This window comes from Saccoglossus kowalevskii, chromosome 17 (assembly GCF_978046115.1).
Source record: "Saccoglossus kowalevskii chromosome 17, keSacKowa6.1, whole genome shotgun sequence".
In the NCBI taxonomy this organism is placed as follows: Eukaryota; Metazoa; Hemichordata; class Enteropneusta; family Harrimaniidae; genus Saccoglossus; species Saccoglossus kowalevskii.
In genome coordinates this window covers 2,396,277-2,413,662 of record NC_140657.1, presented here as the reverse complement: position 1 = coordinate 2,413,662, position 17,386 = coordinate 2,396,277, and the positions used below count along the sequence as shown (strand labels likewise).

Below are 17,386 nucleotides of genomic sequence, written 5' to 3'. Positions count from 1 at the left end.
CAGAACCTATGTCCAACGATACTATCTCAGAACCTATGTCCAACAATACTATCTCAGAACCTATGTCCATCGATACTATCTCAGAACCTATGTCCAACGATACTATCTCAGAACCTATGTCCAACGATACTATCTCAGAACCTATGTCCAACGATACTACTGTAGAATACTTTATTTTCGCTTGGAATTTATTTTCGCTATTTTCGCTGAAGGGATGATTTCGTGAAAATAAAATCCAGCGAATACATGTATACTTTTTTTCCTATATTTCACATTAAACTCATCAAAAGTCAGTGAAAATAAATTCCATACAAAACGCCCAAAAAGCCTTTTCAGCGAAAATTAATTCCAGCGAAAATAAAGTATTCCACAGTATCTCAGAACCTATGTCCAATGATACTATCTCAGAACCAAACACAAAATGGTATTCAAATAGTTCTAGCTACATTGAAGAGTACCACTCTACTCTAATGGTATTATCAATATGTTCTAAAGTCTGAGCAGAAACGGACAGTAGGATTCAGGTACACACAAACAGAAGCTATTAAAGTCACCCATACAATATCTGTTTTAAAGAGCAGCAAACAACTGCAGTTCATATACACCATATTTTCTCTATTAGAAGCGCATCACAAATCAAAATCAATACAAGTCATTGTCAATGACACGTCCCCGTTCCGTTCATATTTGAGTGACAAATACATTCAAAGCAGATCATGACCGAAATCTCAGACCACTTTCAGTGGTCTGATCCGAAATGCACCTGCATATGTACAACACATTGTACTAAATCTGAACAAAATCCATCCATGCATGACTGAGATCCGGTTCCGGAATTGTGAAAATACATGATTTTGATGCATTTTCGGCCTTAAAATGGCTATCATTCAGCTATTATTAAGCGGATCATGAAACAAATGCACATACATATTTGTGACATGATGTACCTTGTGTGTGTGAAGTTTGAACTCCATCAATCCAGGCATGTCTCAGATACGGATCCAGAACTGAATTTTTTAAAACAAAATGGCCGCCAGTCGACCATTTCAAACCCAATCCCCCCCAAAAAATGACGTGCATCAAGGTCCTATTATGTTTAATGTATGTACCAAATTTAAAAAAAATCCGTCCATGCATAACTGAGATCCGGGTCCGGAATGGTGAAAATGTGCGATTTTGATGCATTTTCGACCTTAAAATGGCAGCTATTCAACTATCGTTAATCGGATCATGAAAAAAATGCATGTGCATATGTCCCATATAATGTGTGATGTATGAGTGAAGTTTGAACTTAATCGGTCCATGCATGTTCGAGATACAGGTGATCACGGACGCACGAACGCACACAGGGCAAAACATAAGTCCCCGTTTTCGGACTATGTTCGAACGGGGACTAATAAACTAATAAATATTTGTTAAACACTGAATCAATCTTTCAGTTGTCACATGTGCTACTAGTAGAACAAATATGGTACCATATTCATGATGGTCAATTCTCACCTGACTTGTTGATATTTTAAAGTGCATAGCTGTCTGATAAGCAGGATCCATGAATATTTCTGGTACATTTTGACCACTTTCTATCGCTGTTAACTTCAAACCCAGTAAATGGCGATCAATTACTTCACCAACCAAGGCCTATTAAGGGAAGAAAAATAGATATTACATGTGTACTCTTATAAATAATTGTTATTGGCACATGATTGTGATATTATTTTTATTAGAGCCTTGTATAACATCCTAAAACGAAGTCCTTATAATTAAGCAGTCAATCTACCTTTTAGGACAAACACTTTTGGTGTAGTCTTGAAGTTGGACATCCTCTGAATTCTGAGGTTCAACCATACAGACTACACTGCAGTTTGATTTAGGGACTACGAAAAAGAGCTAGGTGACCATCTTATCATAGAGGTATTATGGCAATGAATACGCTGCCCTAGTATAAGCCAGGGTCCTGGTCAAAGAAACCCTTGTAAACGGTCAACAAAAATGTATCCATTGGTGAATATATCTCAGCCAATTCAATTAACAATTCAGCCTATGGCACACTCATCCAGGGTATAGTGAACCTGGCCTCCACATTGAGTCTGTGATATACATATCCAACGTACAGTGGCTATGTCCTCTCCATTGAGTCTATGACACAGTCACAAAAGGCACAGTGGCTAATCCTTCTCAATTCAGTCTGTGACATACTCACAAACGGTACAGTAGTGTTGGCCTCCCCATTGCTGAGTCTGTAGCACCCCCCTTAAGATACAGAGTGTCTGGCGTCACCATTGAGTCTGCTGTATACTAACCCAGGGTACAGTGGCTAAGCCCTCCCCATTCAGTCTGTGACATACCGTACTCACAAACGATACAGTAGTGTTGGCCTCCCAATTGATGAGTCTGTAGCACCCCACTCAAGATACAAAGTGTCTGGCGTCACCATTGAGTTTGTTGTATACTAACCCAGAGTACAGTGGCTAAGCCCTCCCCATTCAGTCTGTGGCACACTCACACAGGGTAAAGTGGTGTGGCCTCCCTATTGAGATTGTGGCACCTCAGCCAGGGTATAAAGGTTCTGGTTTCTCCGTTGAGTCTATGGCACACTAACCTATGGTACAATGGTTTTGGTCTTTTATCGAGTCACACTCACCCAGGACAGACATAAACCATTTTTTGTGTTCAATCAAAGGTAGGATTTGGACCAAAGGATTAGAATTCAATGTACCTGCATTAAAGGATCATACCTGGTTTGTGTATGTCTTGTGTGCTTCAACAGCTGCTCTTAATAAATGGTATCTTTCACTTGGCTGAAAAAAATCAGTGAATCAGAGGTAAAATAGGTTTGTTACAAATGACATCACATGAACGCAAATGACACATGACACGAATGACACATGACACGAATGACACATGAATGCAAATGACACATGAATGCAAATGACACATGAATGCAAATGACACATGAATGCAAATGACACATGAACGCGAATGACACATGAACGCGAATGACACATGAATGCAAATGACACATGAACACAAATGACACATGAACGCAAATGACACATGAACGCAAATGACACATGAACGCAAATGACACATGAATGCAAATGACACATGAATGCAAATGACACATGAATGCAAGTGACACATGAATGCAAATGACACATGAACGGGAATGACACATGAACACGAATGACACATGAACGCAAATGACACATGAACACGAATGACACATGAATGCAAATGACACATGAATGCAAATGACACATGAATGCGAGTGACACATGAACGCAAATGACACATGAATGCAAATGACACATGAATGCAAATGACACATGAATGCGAGTGACACATGAATGCAAATGACACATGAACGCAAATGACACATGAACATGAATGACACATGAACATGAATGACACATGAACATGAATGACACATGAATGCAAATGACACATGAATGCAAATGACACATGAATGCAAATGACACATGAATGCAAATGACACATGAATGCGAGTGACACATGAACGCAAATGACATGACACATGAATGCAAATGACACATGAATGCAAATGACACATGAACGCAAATGACACATGAACGCAAATGACACATGAACGCAAATGACACATGAACGCAAATGACACATGAACGCAAATGACACATGAACACAAATGACACATGAACGTGAATGACACATGAACACGAATGACACATGAATGCGAATGACACATGAACACGAATGACACATGAATGCAAATGACACATGAATGCAAATGACACATGAATGCAAATGACACATGAATGCAAATGACACATGAACGCAAATGACACATGACACGAATGACACATGACACGAATGACACATGAATGCAAATGACACATGAATGCAAATGACACATGAACGCGAATGACACATGAACGCGAATGACACATGAATGCAAATGACACATGAACACATCACTTCCATTAACAAATTAACTGAATTTGAAGCACTTACATAATTAGCCTGCTACATTGACAAAAATCTCACCAAAACATAATATTTTGGCAATTCATACAGAATTCATATTTGTAATCTGACCTGCGCATATATATACCGGTATATAGGAAAACAATTATCACACTGGAAACACTCTAATAAATTTAAATGTTATTATATTCAGAATGGAAATCAGAGCCAAAAATGAAAATTAGGTATCCTGATGGCATAATAATAAAATTAGAAAGATTACATGTAATTTTCAATTCAGTTTAAACATCTTTAAATACAAAAACAAAAACAATTTACAATTTTTTTAAAATTATTAATAATCCTCACCGTTTTATTGCTGTCCAGCATGGCTTTACAAAATCTGAGTGATGCATTTGTGCATGATCTAATAGTGTCTGTACGTCCCAGACGAAATCTTCGGAGCGATGCACTTTCATAGGTGGCTGCAGTTCTCTTGTAAATCCTAAACATAACAAACATGACATATACAGTACATATGAAGGAATAACTTAAGATAGAAGCCTACTCACAACTTTTGAGAAAGTTGGTCATAAATCACATAACAGTTTTCATTGGTTTAGTATGTAAAATTATGAAGCTATTGTTTGTGGCACCACGAAGTGACATACTTTTGTGTGTTACAGTGACATATTGTGAGAAACCTGTCCTGATATTTTCCAAAAATCGCTTTTTTTTTTAACAATTCCATAGAGCACAATGTTGAAGAAAAATTGCATTTTTTGATATTTTTTAAAACCCAGATTATTGAAATAATTTAGGCCAACAATAAGTACTCCACCATTAACAATATATAATTTTTTCAGTCTATGTTACCAGGCTACAATTTGAGATATGGCACAATATCTCTGCTATAGAGTCATATGGTAAAAGCGTTATAATACTGTCAAAATGACCACTATCAACAAGTCAACATCCTTATAATGCCTTGAAGTACAATTTATTGAAAAATTAATAAATTCTGGGTATTTTTAGTCATGAGTAGGCTTCTATCTTAATTACATATACACTCAATATGCAAGTTTTCAGACACTGGCTGGCATTTTCCCAATAAAGCACAAAATATACAATAGCAAGAAATCAACAATGTTTAAAACATGATAACCATAAACTAATTATCAGGTTCTTCCGAAATTAGTTTTCTTGATGTTTAGCCACGCTGTCACTGTTTCCGAGTATGAAGTTGTCGTGTACACTCACCAAAGTTCTTATAATGAAAACAAGCCATGCTTGGCACAGTCCCCGTTAGTTATCAAATTTAAGATATATAGTTTGTTTATAGTAATATAGCTGGAATATAACCATGTCAGGAATATGATTTTTTAACATTAAAATGATTGACATTTGTATCTGATCGTCAAACAAGTACTTGTCCATATTGAGCGATATTGCTCTGGAACAGCATTCAAAATCAGCCATTTTGAATACATGTATATATATATATATATATATATATATATATATATAACATGATGTATAACGAATATATAAAATTTGAATATAATCAGTCAAAGCATTTAAGAGATATGGCTCTAGAAGCCCAATCATTAAAACAAAATGACCGCCAGTCAGCCATTTTGAAACCTGTAATGTCTAATAGTCTATGGGCTACTGTAGACCCCCTTCCCCCACCCCCTTAGGGATTTTCATTGACCATAATTTTTAGTTAGCCAGGACCCTCAGCTTTCTTAATCAGGTTGTTTATCATAAAATTGGTGGTGGGTGTGAGAGCCATGGCTGTTGCCATGGCAACATATTTATGAAATAAGGGAATTGAAGAAAATGACATATCTCTGTAAGTAAACAACATACAAACTCAAAATAAATGTCCATGTATATAGTTTTGATGATGCCCAGTTGATTATGACCATGACCTTGGTCATTCATTGTCAGGGTCATGGTGTATACAAAAGAAATTTTGAAATAAAATATATTTTTGTGTGAAAGTTGAGGCCAGAATCAATTTTCCCACATTTTAGATGGATGACATATACGCCTTGGAATGTCATTATGGCATTTGACAGGAAGAGCAGACATCGTGAAGTTGGTGAACAGATTTGGGCAATGTGTGTCATATTCAGTTATACTAGAAATCTAGACTGCTATCCACATGGTTATAAAATCCCATGATAGTCCAATTCTATCTGGTATCAAAACACAAGGTAATGAAGTGCTGCACTTCTGTTGGGACAATTTTGATGTCAACGAAGAGACAACATCTGGTGCTGGAACGACTCACTCAACTCCTGGACTTGTAATTCAAGAGAGAGTCATTGACCAATCAAATGATGGCAATTATAAAATACCTGTCATGGCTAGGACAGATGAAGTTGAAATAATGGAGCCGTGTTTTGTCAAAAAATTACTCAACCTCAACAAACAAGAGAATATGTTTCAGACGTCAAAGTACCTGACATGAATGGGTGCTGTGCAGGACACTGCCAAAAACAGTTGACCAAAAAGGTACCTAGTTGGGGAGGTTGGATGTCTCTTACTGGAGAGAGAAGAAAAGAAAGAATCAATAGTGGAATACATGCCCTGATCAATGAAAACATGACTGTGATGCATGTGCTATAGATGTCCCAGGAGGCATCTGCTGCTGTTGGTCAGCCCTACATGTTGTTACATTTGATCTAGCTGCTGTCATGCTGCCAGGCCTGTTATCATAACATCACTAGAAGCTCTAGAACGACTGTTGTTTACTTCATTCTATGACGATGTAGGTGAAGTCATTGGCGAAGAAGAAATGAAGTCAATGTCCAGATTAGCAAACAAGCAAAACTCAGAGAACTTGTCTGCTGTCATGGAGAACCCAATGTAGAAGGAATGGATACAGAAGTATGATGAGTACAAAGCCAAGTTGCATGCAGGAGAAAAGGGCACCACACCACACCACACGTTTCATATGGCCTGTATGCATGAAATGTGCCCTCTCTTCTTTAGTCAAGAAAAGCCGAACAATGCAACTATACATCACTGTACTTGAATGTACTCCTTTACCTTTCACACACACACCTTGGCACTATGGAGCTTCTTGAGAACTATGGAATGAGTGTGAATCGATCTAGTGTTCCCAATTCTCGAAATGCTATTGATATAACAATAGAACAGACCTATAACCGTTATGCCAGTGGACATGGTCCTTGAATCATTGGCTTCACGCGCAACTTGGCAGCCTATCATAGATGGTGTTTCACTCGGATGCACGAGCAGACTATCTACAGGCAACACTTAAATCTGCTGGCAATGGAAATGATGAGATGAATTACCACAAAAATGTCACCGCATCAGAGATTGTATAAGGGAAATCTGCAGAAGATGATCACTGCCTTCTAAAACTTTATCAATCTCTTCATGATACCTGATGTGCACAATCTGTATTGCATATCATCAGGGAGACCAGTTTCAGACGAAATATCCATTGATTTACTTGCAGTTGACACACATGGCACCAACGCATACAAGAGATTCATAGAAAAGAGACTAGTGCAGAAGACAATCACTTTTAATGCATCAATCATGAGACTGAAGTTGAAGTCGTTTGCATCAATGGCAGTGAAACAGTCTGTAACAAGTTCAACAAAGAAGACAAGGAACTGGTAGCAGAGATAAGTGTATTTGGGAGGCTCATACTACTTGCAATGAACCATGATATATGCATGGAAAAGGTGATGGCATAACCACTTGGCCCAGTGCCAAGTGTACTCCAACGCTTGGCGAATTCTGCTTCGCAATGATAGGAAGAGCAGGCATCGAAGGAGTCTAGCCACTGCTGGTGGTGCACCGTACAATACTGACAAGACAAAATTTCTGCACAAACTGGAAGAGGGACATACTGTGACAAGAAGGCCAGATTATGTGGTTCATTTTATTGATTGTAATGCAATGTTCCAATCACAAACCACAAATTCCACAAACTTTTGAAGAGTTGGGTCGGCGTATATTTGCATTTCTCCCAAATACTATCCGTGTTGGCTTTATCAAAGTTACATACCAGACTTAGAGTATCCAGAATATAGAGAGGGGACGCCGTGGCACATCACAGGAATTCCTTAAACATTAACGTCTCACTAGAGTACCATGTGACGTAAAATAGTTCCAAACAACAGTAACAAAACACAACTTATTTGTCTGATTTTGCAAGAATGGAAGCAAGACAAATATGCGATAAAGCTGAAAAGAAGGCAGGTGATGCTCGTCTTCGGAGAGAACTGTTGGTGTCTAAGTAGTAAAGATGGCCATACAACTGAGGTAGAAGAGGTTTCAAACTTGTGCTCAGGTGGGTCAACCTATATATAATTTAATATATCAAAGTTTAACAAATATATATTCCAGTATACCAGTATGCTAATACCATCTTAGCATCTATATACATTATTAAAGCACATATAGTCAAGTAGGCCACTACTACACCAACGTTACCTATTTACATTTGATATTCTATTGATTCTAAACAATGCCTTGATATTATTTTTCAGAAGGAAGCCAACATCAGAATCATTCTCTACTGCTGTCACATTGCGATACACTGCATAGATTCAAGTGCCATCATCATCCGATCTCCTGATACAGATGTTTTCCTCTTGCTGATGAAGTTTTCACAGAATATCAGAATACCACTAATCATGGCACTGGTGTTACAGACAAACCAAGGTTGGTTGGCATTAGCTCAGCAGTCCAGGCAATCGGCAATGAGCTATGCAATACATTGCTTTCATTTCACCGGCTGTGATTCTATAAGTTCATTTGTGCGTAAAGACATGTCTCACAAGCTTGATGAATTTGATGAATTGGAGACATTCACATGCCTTATGTATGTAGCAAAGACAGGTGTAAAAGATATCAACAAGCTTCGATACACTATGTTTATGACACGTTATACACCAAAGAACAAATTACTGTCCAATATCAGGCTCTCATCTGGAATCAAGCTGATATGGCATGTCCAGTCTTGTCAAAGCCAGAAAATGGTCATGGATGGCATCTACAAGGAGACAAATTGAAGTACAAATGAGCAGAAAATGAAATGCTCCCGATGGAACTTGTTGATTTGGTGCTGGAGAAGGAAGATGACGATTTGTTTGACATAGATCACTAGCTATGTTTTTGACCTTAATGATGAAGTATAATAAATACAATATTGAATAAAGCATATGTAATATTTTCTTGAACAATAACGAAATAGCTCGAAAAAAATCTCAAATTTTATACCAAAATCCAGCTTTTTTCTATCTTTCTTTGATTTATTTGTGACCTTGTATGACCAAGGTCATGGTTGAAATCAATCGGGCGTCATCAGAATTATGTACCTGTAGACACTAAGTTTGTGTTTTTATGTTGCTTAGTTTTAGAGATACGACGTTTTCTAAAATTGCAATATTTCATCACCACGTTGCCATGGAAACAGTCTGGCGCCCACACCCACCATGAATATTATGGCAAACAGACAGATTTTGATAACTGATGGTCCTATCTAACTAAAAAACATGATGTGCAAAAATCCCTAAGCGAGGGGATGGCTTCGGTTATTGGCCCCCAGTCTATAATGTATGTTATAAGTTTGAACAAAATCCATCCATAAATGCAAGAAATGCTTGATATTTGAGGATTTTTTTAGCACAAAAATGGCCACTTTCAAAAGGATCGTCAAACCAATATATCCGTATATCTATGACATGATGTATAATGAATATTAACAAGCAGCCTATCGGCTGAGATAGCTCCACTGTTAGCAATGCACATTTTAATTAAAGAACAGAAGATATCATTAGAAAATGAACAATATGTATAGTATCAAAGCAATGGAACTTGCTGTTTTCAACAAGAATTCAAAAATATCACTTTTTACCAAAATTAATCATCAAAATTAGATAATTGAAGATATCACCACGAAATTAACAAATCTGAAAGAGGTCCACATGTAGTACCTATATACCGTACTCGACCGTATTAGCCTCAACTCAGAAAATCATGATTTTTTAGGGGAGGGCGCTTACCCGGGCACCCCCCTCGAAAAAGAGTGCAAATGAAAAATTTTATTCATCAAGGGACAGATTACGTCTTTGAGGGAAAATCAAATTACAAAATTAGTTGAGTCGTCATTGATTTTCACAATGAAGAAACAGAAATGATCACAAAAATATGCACATTTTATTACAATATTAATTACGTACCACCAGAATTTACGAATTTAAAAACATTTGAGTCTGTTGGAACACAGTCGAAGTCAAAATTGTCATATTATCTCCACTGATGAAGGTGTTGGATCGTACGCAAACTCTCGATGAAAATCGCTTTCCGCCATGATGCATTTGCAGATTTCACCTGTAGCGGCGTCCTTTGACCTAATGGGTCAAGTTGGTTATTAACCAATCAGAATGCTGTGCTGTACTGAATTCGGAAATTCCCGAAGACTTTCCGGTAAGGCAATGCAGAAGTGAATTATCGATGTTGAAGTACGATCTGTTGGAATTGATTTCAGCAAATAAACGACATGGTTTTTTCAAAAAACTAGTAACTAGCCATTTTTGGGAGGTAAACTGAATATGGCATGAAATATTCACCGCATTTTACTTGTATTAACAAGTTATTGTCGAAGCATAGTTTACGCATGGTTACCTTGTTCTACGCATTCACAACATGTTCACAGCGGTCGATATCCACGCTGTATCATATAAAAACAATCACCAAGATTCGTTATTCAAGACCAAGTTTGAAATTAGTTGCATTTTGAAGGGATGGGCGCTTTGCCGAATGTGACCCCAAAAAGTAGGGGGTGGGCGCTTGCCCGGGCATGGGCGCTAACACGGTTGAGTACGATATGTAATATAAAAACAATCGGACTTGCAGTTTTCAACAAGAAGTCGAAAATATCACTTTTTATCAAAAATGACAGAAATATTCACCAAAATTAGAGAATTAAAGATATCATTACAAAATGAACAAATCTGAGAGAGGTCCACACCAAGTATCAAAGCATTCAGGCTTGTAGTTTTGTAGTTTTCAAGAAGTAGTCGAAAAAGTAAAACATTGACACGGACGACGGACAATCATTCATATGATAAGCTCCGCTCGACAAAGTCGACAGCGAAGCTAAAAATTTGAACATAATCAGTCAAAACAAGTCAGACATATGGGTCTGGAAACCCATTCATTAAAACAAAATGGCCACCAGACAGCCATTTTGAATCTGATCTGAAAAATAAAATGATGTGCATCAGGAACCCGTAATGTCTAATGTATGTACCAAGTTTGAACAAAATCCATCCATAAATGCCAGAAATGCTTGATATTTGATGATTTTTTAGCACAAAAATGGTGACCATTCAGCAAATTTGGAATAGGATCGTCAAACCAATATATCTGTCTATCTATGACATGATGTATAATGAATATTTAAAATTTGAACATAATCAGTGAGTGTCAGACATATGGCACAAGAACCACATTCATTAAAACAAAATGGCCGCCAGTCGGCCATTTTGAATCTAATCTAAAAAAACAAAATTATTTGCATCAAGGTCCTATATTGTCCAATGTATATACAAGGTTTGATCAAAATCCATCTCTAAACAGCCGGGAAATGCTTGATTTTGATGATTTATTTAGCACAAAAATGGCCACCATTCAGCCATTTTTAATAGAATCGTCAAACCAATATATCTGTATATCTATGACATGATCTATAATGAATATTTAAAATTTGAACATAATCAGTCAAAGCAAGTCAGAGATATGGCACTAGAACCACATTCATTAAAACAAAATGGCTGCCAGTCGGCCATTTTGAATCTTATCTCAACAACAAAATGATGTGCATCAAGGTCCTATAATTTCTAACGTATATACCAATTTTGAACAAAATCCATCTGTAAACAGCCGAAAAATGCTTGATTTTGATGATTTTTAGCACAAAAATGGCAGCCTGTCACGAATGTCAAACATTAAATCATGTTTATGTTGTATGTCGTGATGGTGGCGTTTTGTGTTTGTCTTACGGCGATAGATAGGCATTGTTGTTTTTGGCGATAGATAATTGTTAAATATAGAGTGGCAAGATGTTTCTTTTAGTCAGTACTAGAGAAGCAGACTTTGATAGAACCCGATCTGAACGTTCATGTGATCAAATGTGGATGTCCGATCTTGTAGGTACCACAGTAAGCCATTGAATAATATTGCGTCATGGGAGTTTGTGATCTATTCTGGAGGACGTCGTTTCGCCGTTGCTGGCAGTATACCAATTTTTACTTGTCTACTAATCACGCGTTTGCAAGTAACGTTAGAACAATGCACTGTGTATTGTCATACAATTTAATGTATTGTGATCTACGGAATGTGCATCATAAAGATAATTCTATTGGCCAATTCCGGCCTACTGCAGTTAACGAGTGGGGAAACTCGCCAGTGAATGACATTCCCGATTTTGGTTCTGAACTGGATGTGCCTTCTAATTTATGTTGCTGGCTACGGATGTGTACTGCGGAATCCACCCGGACCACTCTCCTTCTACAAGTTACGAATATTAGACAGATAAACTCTGTAATTGATTGGTATCGTGCTCGACTGAGTGTGCAGCGTGTATTCTACGACTACAGTGCTTCTGACTGCGTTCTGTAATTACCGTCGTCGCCACCGTTAGCAGAGACTCGCTGGAAAGTACAAAGTACAAAGACCCGTTTTCATCTACTTTGAAGAAACTGTGTGTAGGTAGAGTTGTGTCCGATCGCCAGTATATTAATTACTAGTGTTATATTTTTGTGTAACAACACAACGTGTACCCCACTACCCCTTGTAATGGGTCAGGCATTTCCTGCCCATCTTTTAGATGTGTGGAATAAAGTTCGTTGTTTACACCTTACTCGCGTAGCGTGTACTTGTTGTTTATGTTGCATATAAATTATACAACTTCCTTAAGTTTCGAATTATTAAAGAATCCAGTTCACAGGGGTGTTATGGGTGTCATTTGTTTGGTACAATTTGAAATCTTAGCTCAACCCAACTAGCACCCTGTGACACAGCCATTCGGCCATCTTGAATCAGATCGTGAAACAAATTGACATGCATATGTATAATATCATGTATGATATATGTGTGAAGTTTGATTGTGATTGGTCCAGGCATTTCTAAGATACAGGTTCGAACGCATGCACGGACGCACGCACGGAGGTCAAAACATAAGTCCCTGTTTTTTATATATTTTGATCTAACAATACATTTTTTTTTAATTGGAAAAAAAGGATATGGCAGGCTATTCCTTTTTTTGTTGAGGTGATGGCCTTTTTTCAAGAAATTCTTTATTATGGAGTTCTTAGTAAAAAATATATTTTGTGCTGGGTAAAGTTGATGACATGTGTCCTAATTGATAATTACACTTTTTAACAAGTCATTGTTAATGAAATAGTCCCCATTGGAATTGAGGAAAAAGTTATTCATGCCAAAAATAAAGTAATATGAACCAAAAGCATGAATAGTAATTGTGAGTGAATAATGGCTAGTCTAGTATCGACAGAAATTAGATGCATTAAATTATTCTTTCAAAATTGAAATATATGGTCAGAAATTTAACAGAATAAGCTATTCATGCATTTTTGTATCCAAATAAAAATGATCCCTAAGCCATGGAGATACAGTAGTATAATCAAAAAGCAAGATGGCCACCTATCAAATTGTCATGGAAATATAACATGTACAATGTATGTACCAAATTTGACCAAAAACTGACAAAGCATGTATAAAATAGCGCATTTTCAGAAAACAAAATGGCTGCCAGTTGGCCATCTTCGATCAGATCATGAAACAAATTGTTATAGACATGTATCCTAACATATACAAGTCATTGAAAATGACACAGTCCCCGTTAAGTTCTCTTTGTGCTCGTCATATTAAAGCGGAGGGGTTGTCGCAAAAGTGTCCTTGAAACTTGAGTTCCAAGTGGCGTATACAACAGATTGTTTATTTACATCAAAACACGTGTTCCATGTAGTAGTAATATGGCCAAAAATAAAAACAGCTGTTATTCGGCCATCTTTGATCTGATTATGAAACACACTGATATGTATGATGTATGTGCCAAATACAAATGAAAATGGTACATAAATTGTGGAAATATAGTAGTAAGGCCAAAAAGTCAGATGGCTGTCAATCGACCATCCTTGACCAGATTTTGAAACAAATTATCATGGACATGCATCCTAACATGTATGAAGTACATGTATGTGCCAAATTTGAATGAAAACTGACAGAATATAAAAAAACAAAAACAAGATGCCTGTCAGTCGACCATCTTTGATCCAATTGCGAAATAAATCATCATGGACATGTATCCTAACATGTATAATCTATGTACCAAGTTTGAATGACAACTGACAAAGCATGTCCAAAATACAACATTTTCAAATCAAAGAAAGCTTAGAAAGAACTCCCATGTGCCGAGAGTATTGGAGACACATTAAATATAATTCGAAATTACTTAGCTGAAAACTAATTATGCAAATCAGAAAATTAATATGACCAGATTTGAGTGTAAAACTAATGAGGTCTGCGCAATGTAACAGAAAATCTATGTCTCCAAGTTTAATTGAAATGTGATTAGAACCAAAAAATTATGAATTATTATGCTTATTAGGGAATTAATATGAACAGATTTTTACCCCAAACTAATTAGGTTTGTACATTGTCCTAGAGCATCTTTGTACAAAGTTTCATTGAAATGGAATAATTAGTACCGTGAAAACTCCAAAATTTCGACCCCTCTAAAAATTCGACCGCCTGTTTATTTGCCGGGTTTCGGTGTTTTATTTACCTCCAAATTTTCGACTCCACTAAAAATTGCCGACTCATTCTTATTCGAAAATTGCGACCAGTTTTAGTTTTGCCCCAAACGAAAAAAAAAACCGATGTGAGCGTTCAAACGGGACCTTCCTCGAAGGCATGAATCCGGGTTTCTGATTGACTGAGAGATTTTTATTTTATTGGTAACGAAAATATATTCTAAATAAACGAAGTTTCAAATAAAAACAAACACAAAAATCTCGGCATGCTGCGTTTCTGAATTGTTGATTATTACTGTACTCAGTAGTGATTATAATAAAGTACACAAAATAAATTTGTTGAATGGTTATGAAATACAAATAAAAGTCAACTAAGTTTCATCGTAAGCGAATGATTCCGGTCTCGTATAAACGTTTGATGCTGTAGGATATCCGCCATGTTCTCTTAGGTCAAATAGGTCAAATCGCTAATTAACCAATCAAAAAGCTGGATGATGCCAACGTGTTCAAATTACCATAGCTTATTTAAATATGTTAATGTTATTGAACGCAATGCGAAGAGATTGATGTTGTAGTACGATATTTTGGCTTGGATTTTGATGCGAAAACGGCATGATTTTTTTTTAAATAAAAAAATTAGTTGTTTTTAAAAAATAAACTGGTCATCTGAAGAATAATTTAACATTGTTCACAGTGATAACAGCTCATTCTCGAAAGGAAGCTTACCCGCTCACGCTAGTCACGATAAAAATCATACACGTGTACTCTTGAATAGACAGACGTCAATGACTACGGTAAAACTTAGACTCTATTTTAGCCGGCAGGATTGATTGAAATGTCCGAAAAATGACGCCAAAATACACCTTAAAAGTCCCATTTTATTTTCTTAAATCCCATTTTATTTTTTAATCCAAGGGCGAATTTACGGCAGAATTTGGTCCCTCAAATAAGGGACACGTGAGCTTTGATTCTAACCGGATACATTGCACTGGGTCGGGGAGATAGTTTGCTAAACTTCCATGTATCTTTTGTCCAATGGGTACCTGTACTTCGAACATTCGCAAGTTTTCCTAGGTAGTGCGAGACAGCTTTGTCTTTTGACCTATTAGTTTTGTGCTGACCTCTTCTGCGCGTCTTGATGTTTTGTTTTGCTTGTCATAATACTCACTGATTGATGACTTTGTTTAGATTTTGAGTTACAACTCGGCCACGACTCTAAAAATATGTCACATTTCTAACGCCAATTATTTAAAACCGGTCGAAATTTTGGAGTTTTTACGGTACTTTAGATATCAGTGTGAAAGCTTAAAATTGGTTAATTATGCAAATTAGGTAATTAATATGTACAGATTGTAACCCACAATTATTCAGGTCTGTCTATTGTCTTACAGCATCCATGTACATTCATTGATATGTGATGTATAGTACCTGAGATATCAGTGTGAAAGTTGGTTAATTATGCAAATTAGGTGATTAATATGCACAAATATTTACCGGAAACTAATTGGGTCTGCATAATTCTAGATTCATTGAAATGTAAATGATTAGTACTTTAGATATCAGTAGAAAAGCTGAAAATTAATTATGCAAATTAGGTAATTAATATGCACAATTATTTACCCTAAAACTAATCAGGTCTCTGCATAGTCCTAAAGGATCTATGTACCAAGTTTCATTGAAATGCGATGATTAGTACTTGAGATACCCATGGAAAAGCTGAAAATTAACTAATTATGCAAATTAGGTGATTAATATGCACAAATATTTATCGAAAACAATCAATCTCTGCATAGTCCTTGAGTATGTAAGTACCAAGTTTCATTGAAATGTAATGCTAACTACTTATATCAAATGCTGAAAATTAATTAATTATGCAAATTAGGTAATTAATATGTACTGATATTACCATAAAAACTATCAGGTCTGTGCAGTGTCGTATGACATCTATGTACCAAGTTTCATTTGAAATGTGATGATTAGTACTTGAGATATCAGTGGAAAAACCGAAAATTGACTAATCATTATGCAAATTAGGTAATTAGTATCCACGGATTATTACCAAAAACTAATCAAAACCTAGCATTAGTTCAAAGCATCTATGTACCAAGTTTCATCAAAATCCAATGAGTGGTTGTTTAGATATCAGTGGAACAGTCATGGAACCACTAAAAAATAGCTAATTATCATGTAAATTAGGTAATTAATATGCACGGATTTTTACCAAAAATTAATCAAATCTGCGCATATGTTCAGAGCATCTATGTACCAAGTTTCATCAAAATCCAATGAGTGGTTCTTTAGATATCAGTGGAACAGTCATAGAACAGCTAAAAATTAGCTAATTATCATGCAAATTAGGTAATTAACGAGCATGGATTTTTACCAAAACCTAATCAAATCTGCGCATTGGCCCAGAGCATCTATGCACCAAGTTTCATCAAAAACCGATGTATGGTTCTTGAGATAGCAGTGGAACAGTCGGACACACATACACACACACATACACACATACACACATACACACATACAGACACACTAACTGCAAAGACTCCCATTTTGTGCTTCGCACATGGGAGTCAAAAACAAGATGGCTGCCAGTCGGCCATTTTGAATCA

General features: G+C 36.6%; 1 protein-coding gene across 3 annotated transcripts in view; it reads right to left on the bottom strand.

Annotated features, from left to right (window-relative positions):
• LOC102807030 (carnitine O-acetyltransferase-like) overlaps nucleotides 1–17,386 on the bottom strand; it is a 67,996-nt gene that overhangs the window by 6,754 nt on the left and 43,856 nt on the right. For 2 of the 3 annotated variants that reach the window (XM_085492084.1, XM_085492085.1), the window contains 3 exons: nucleotides 4,312–4,447; nucleotides 2,736–2,798; nucleotides 1,501–1,638 (listed from right to left, as the gene is read on the bottom strand). In XM_085492084.1, coding sequence (XP_085348210.1) covers nucleotides 1,501–1,638; nucleotides 2,736–2,798; nucleotides 4,312–4,447 — 337 coding nt within the window. Of the gene's footprint in view, nucleotides 1–1,500; nucleotides 1,639–2,729; nucleotides 2,799–4,311; nucleotides 4,448–17,386 lie in introns of those variants that run through there. The other variant, XM_085492086.1, reaches the window with a different exon arrangement.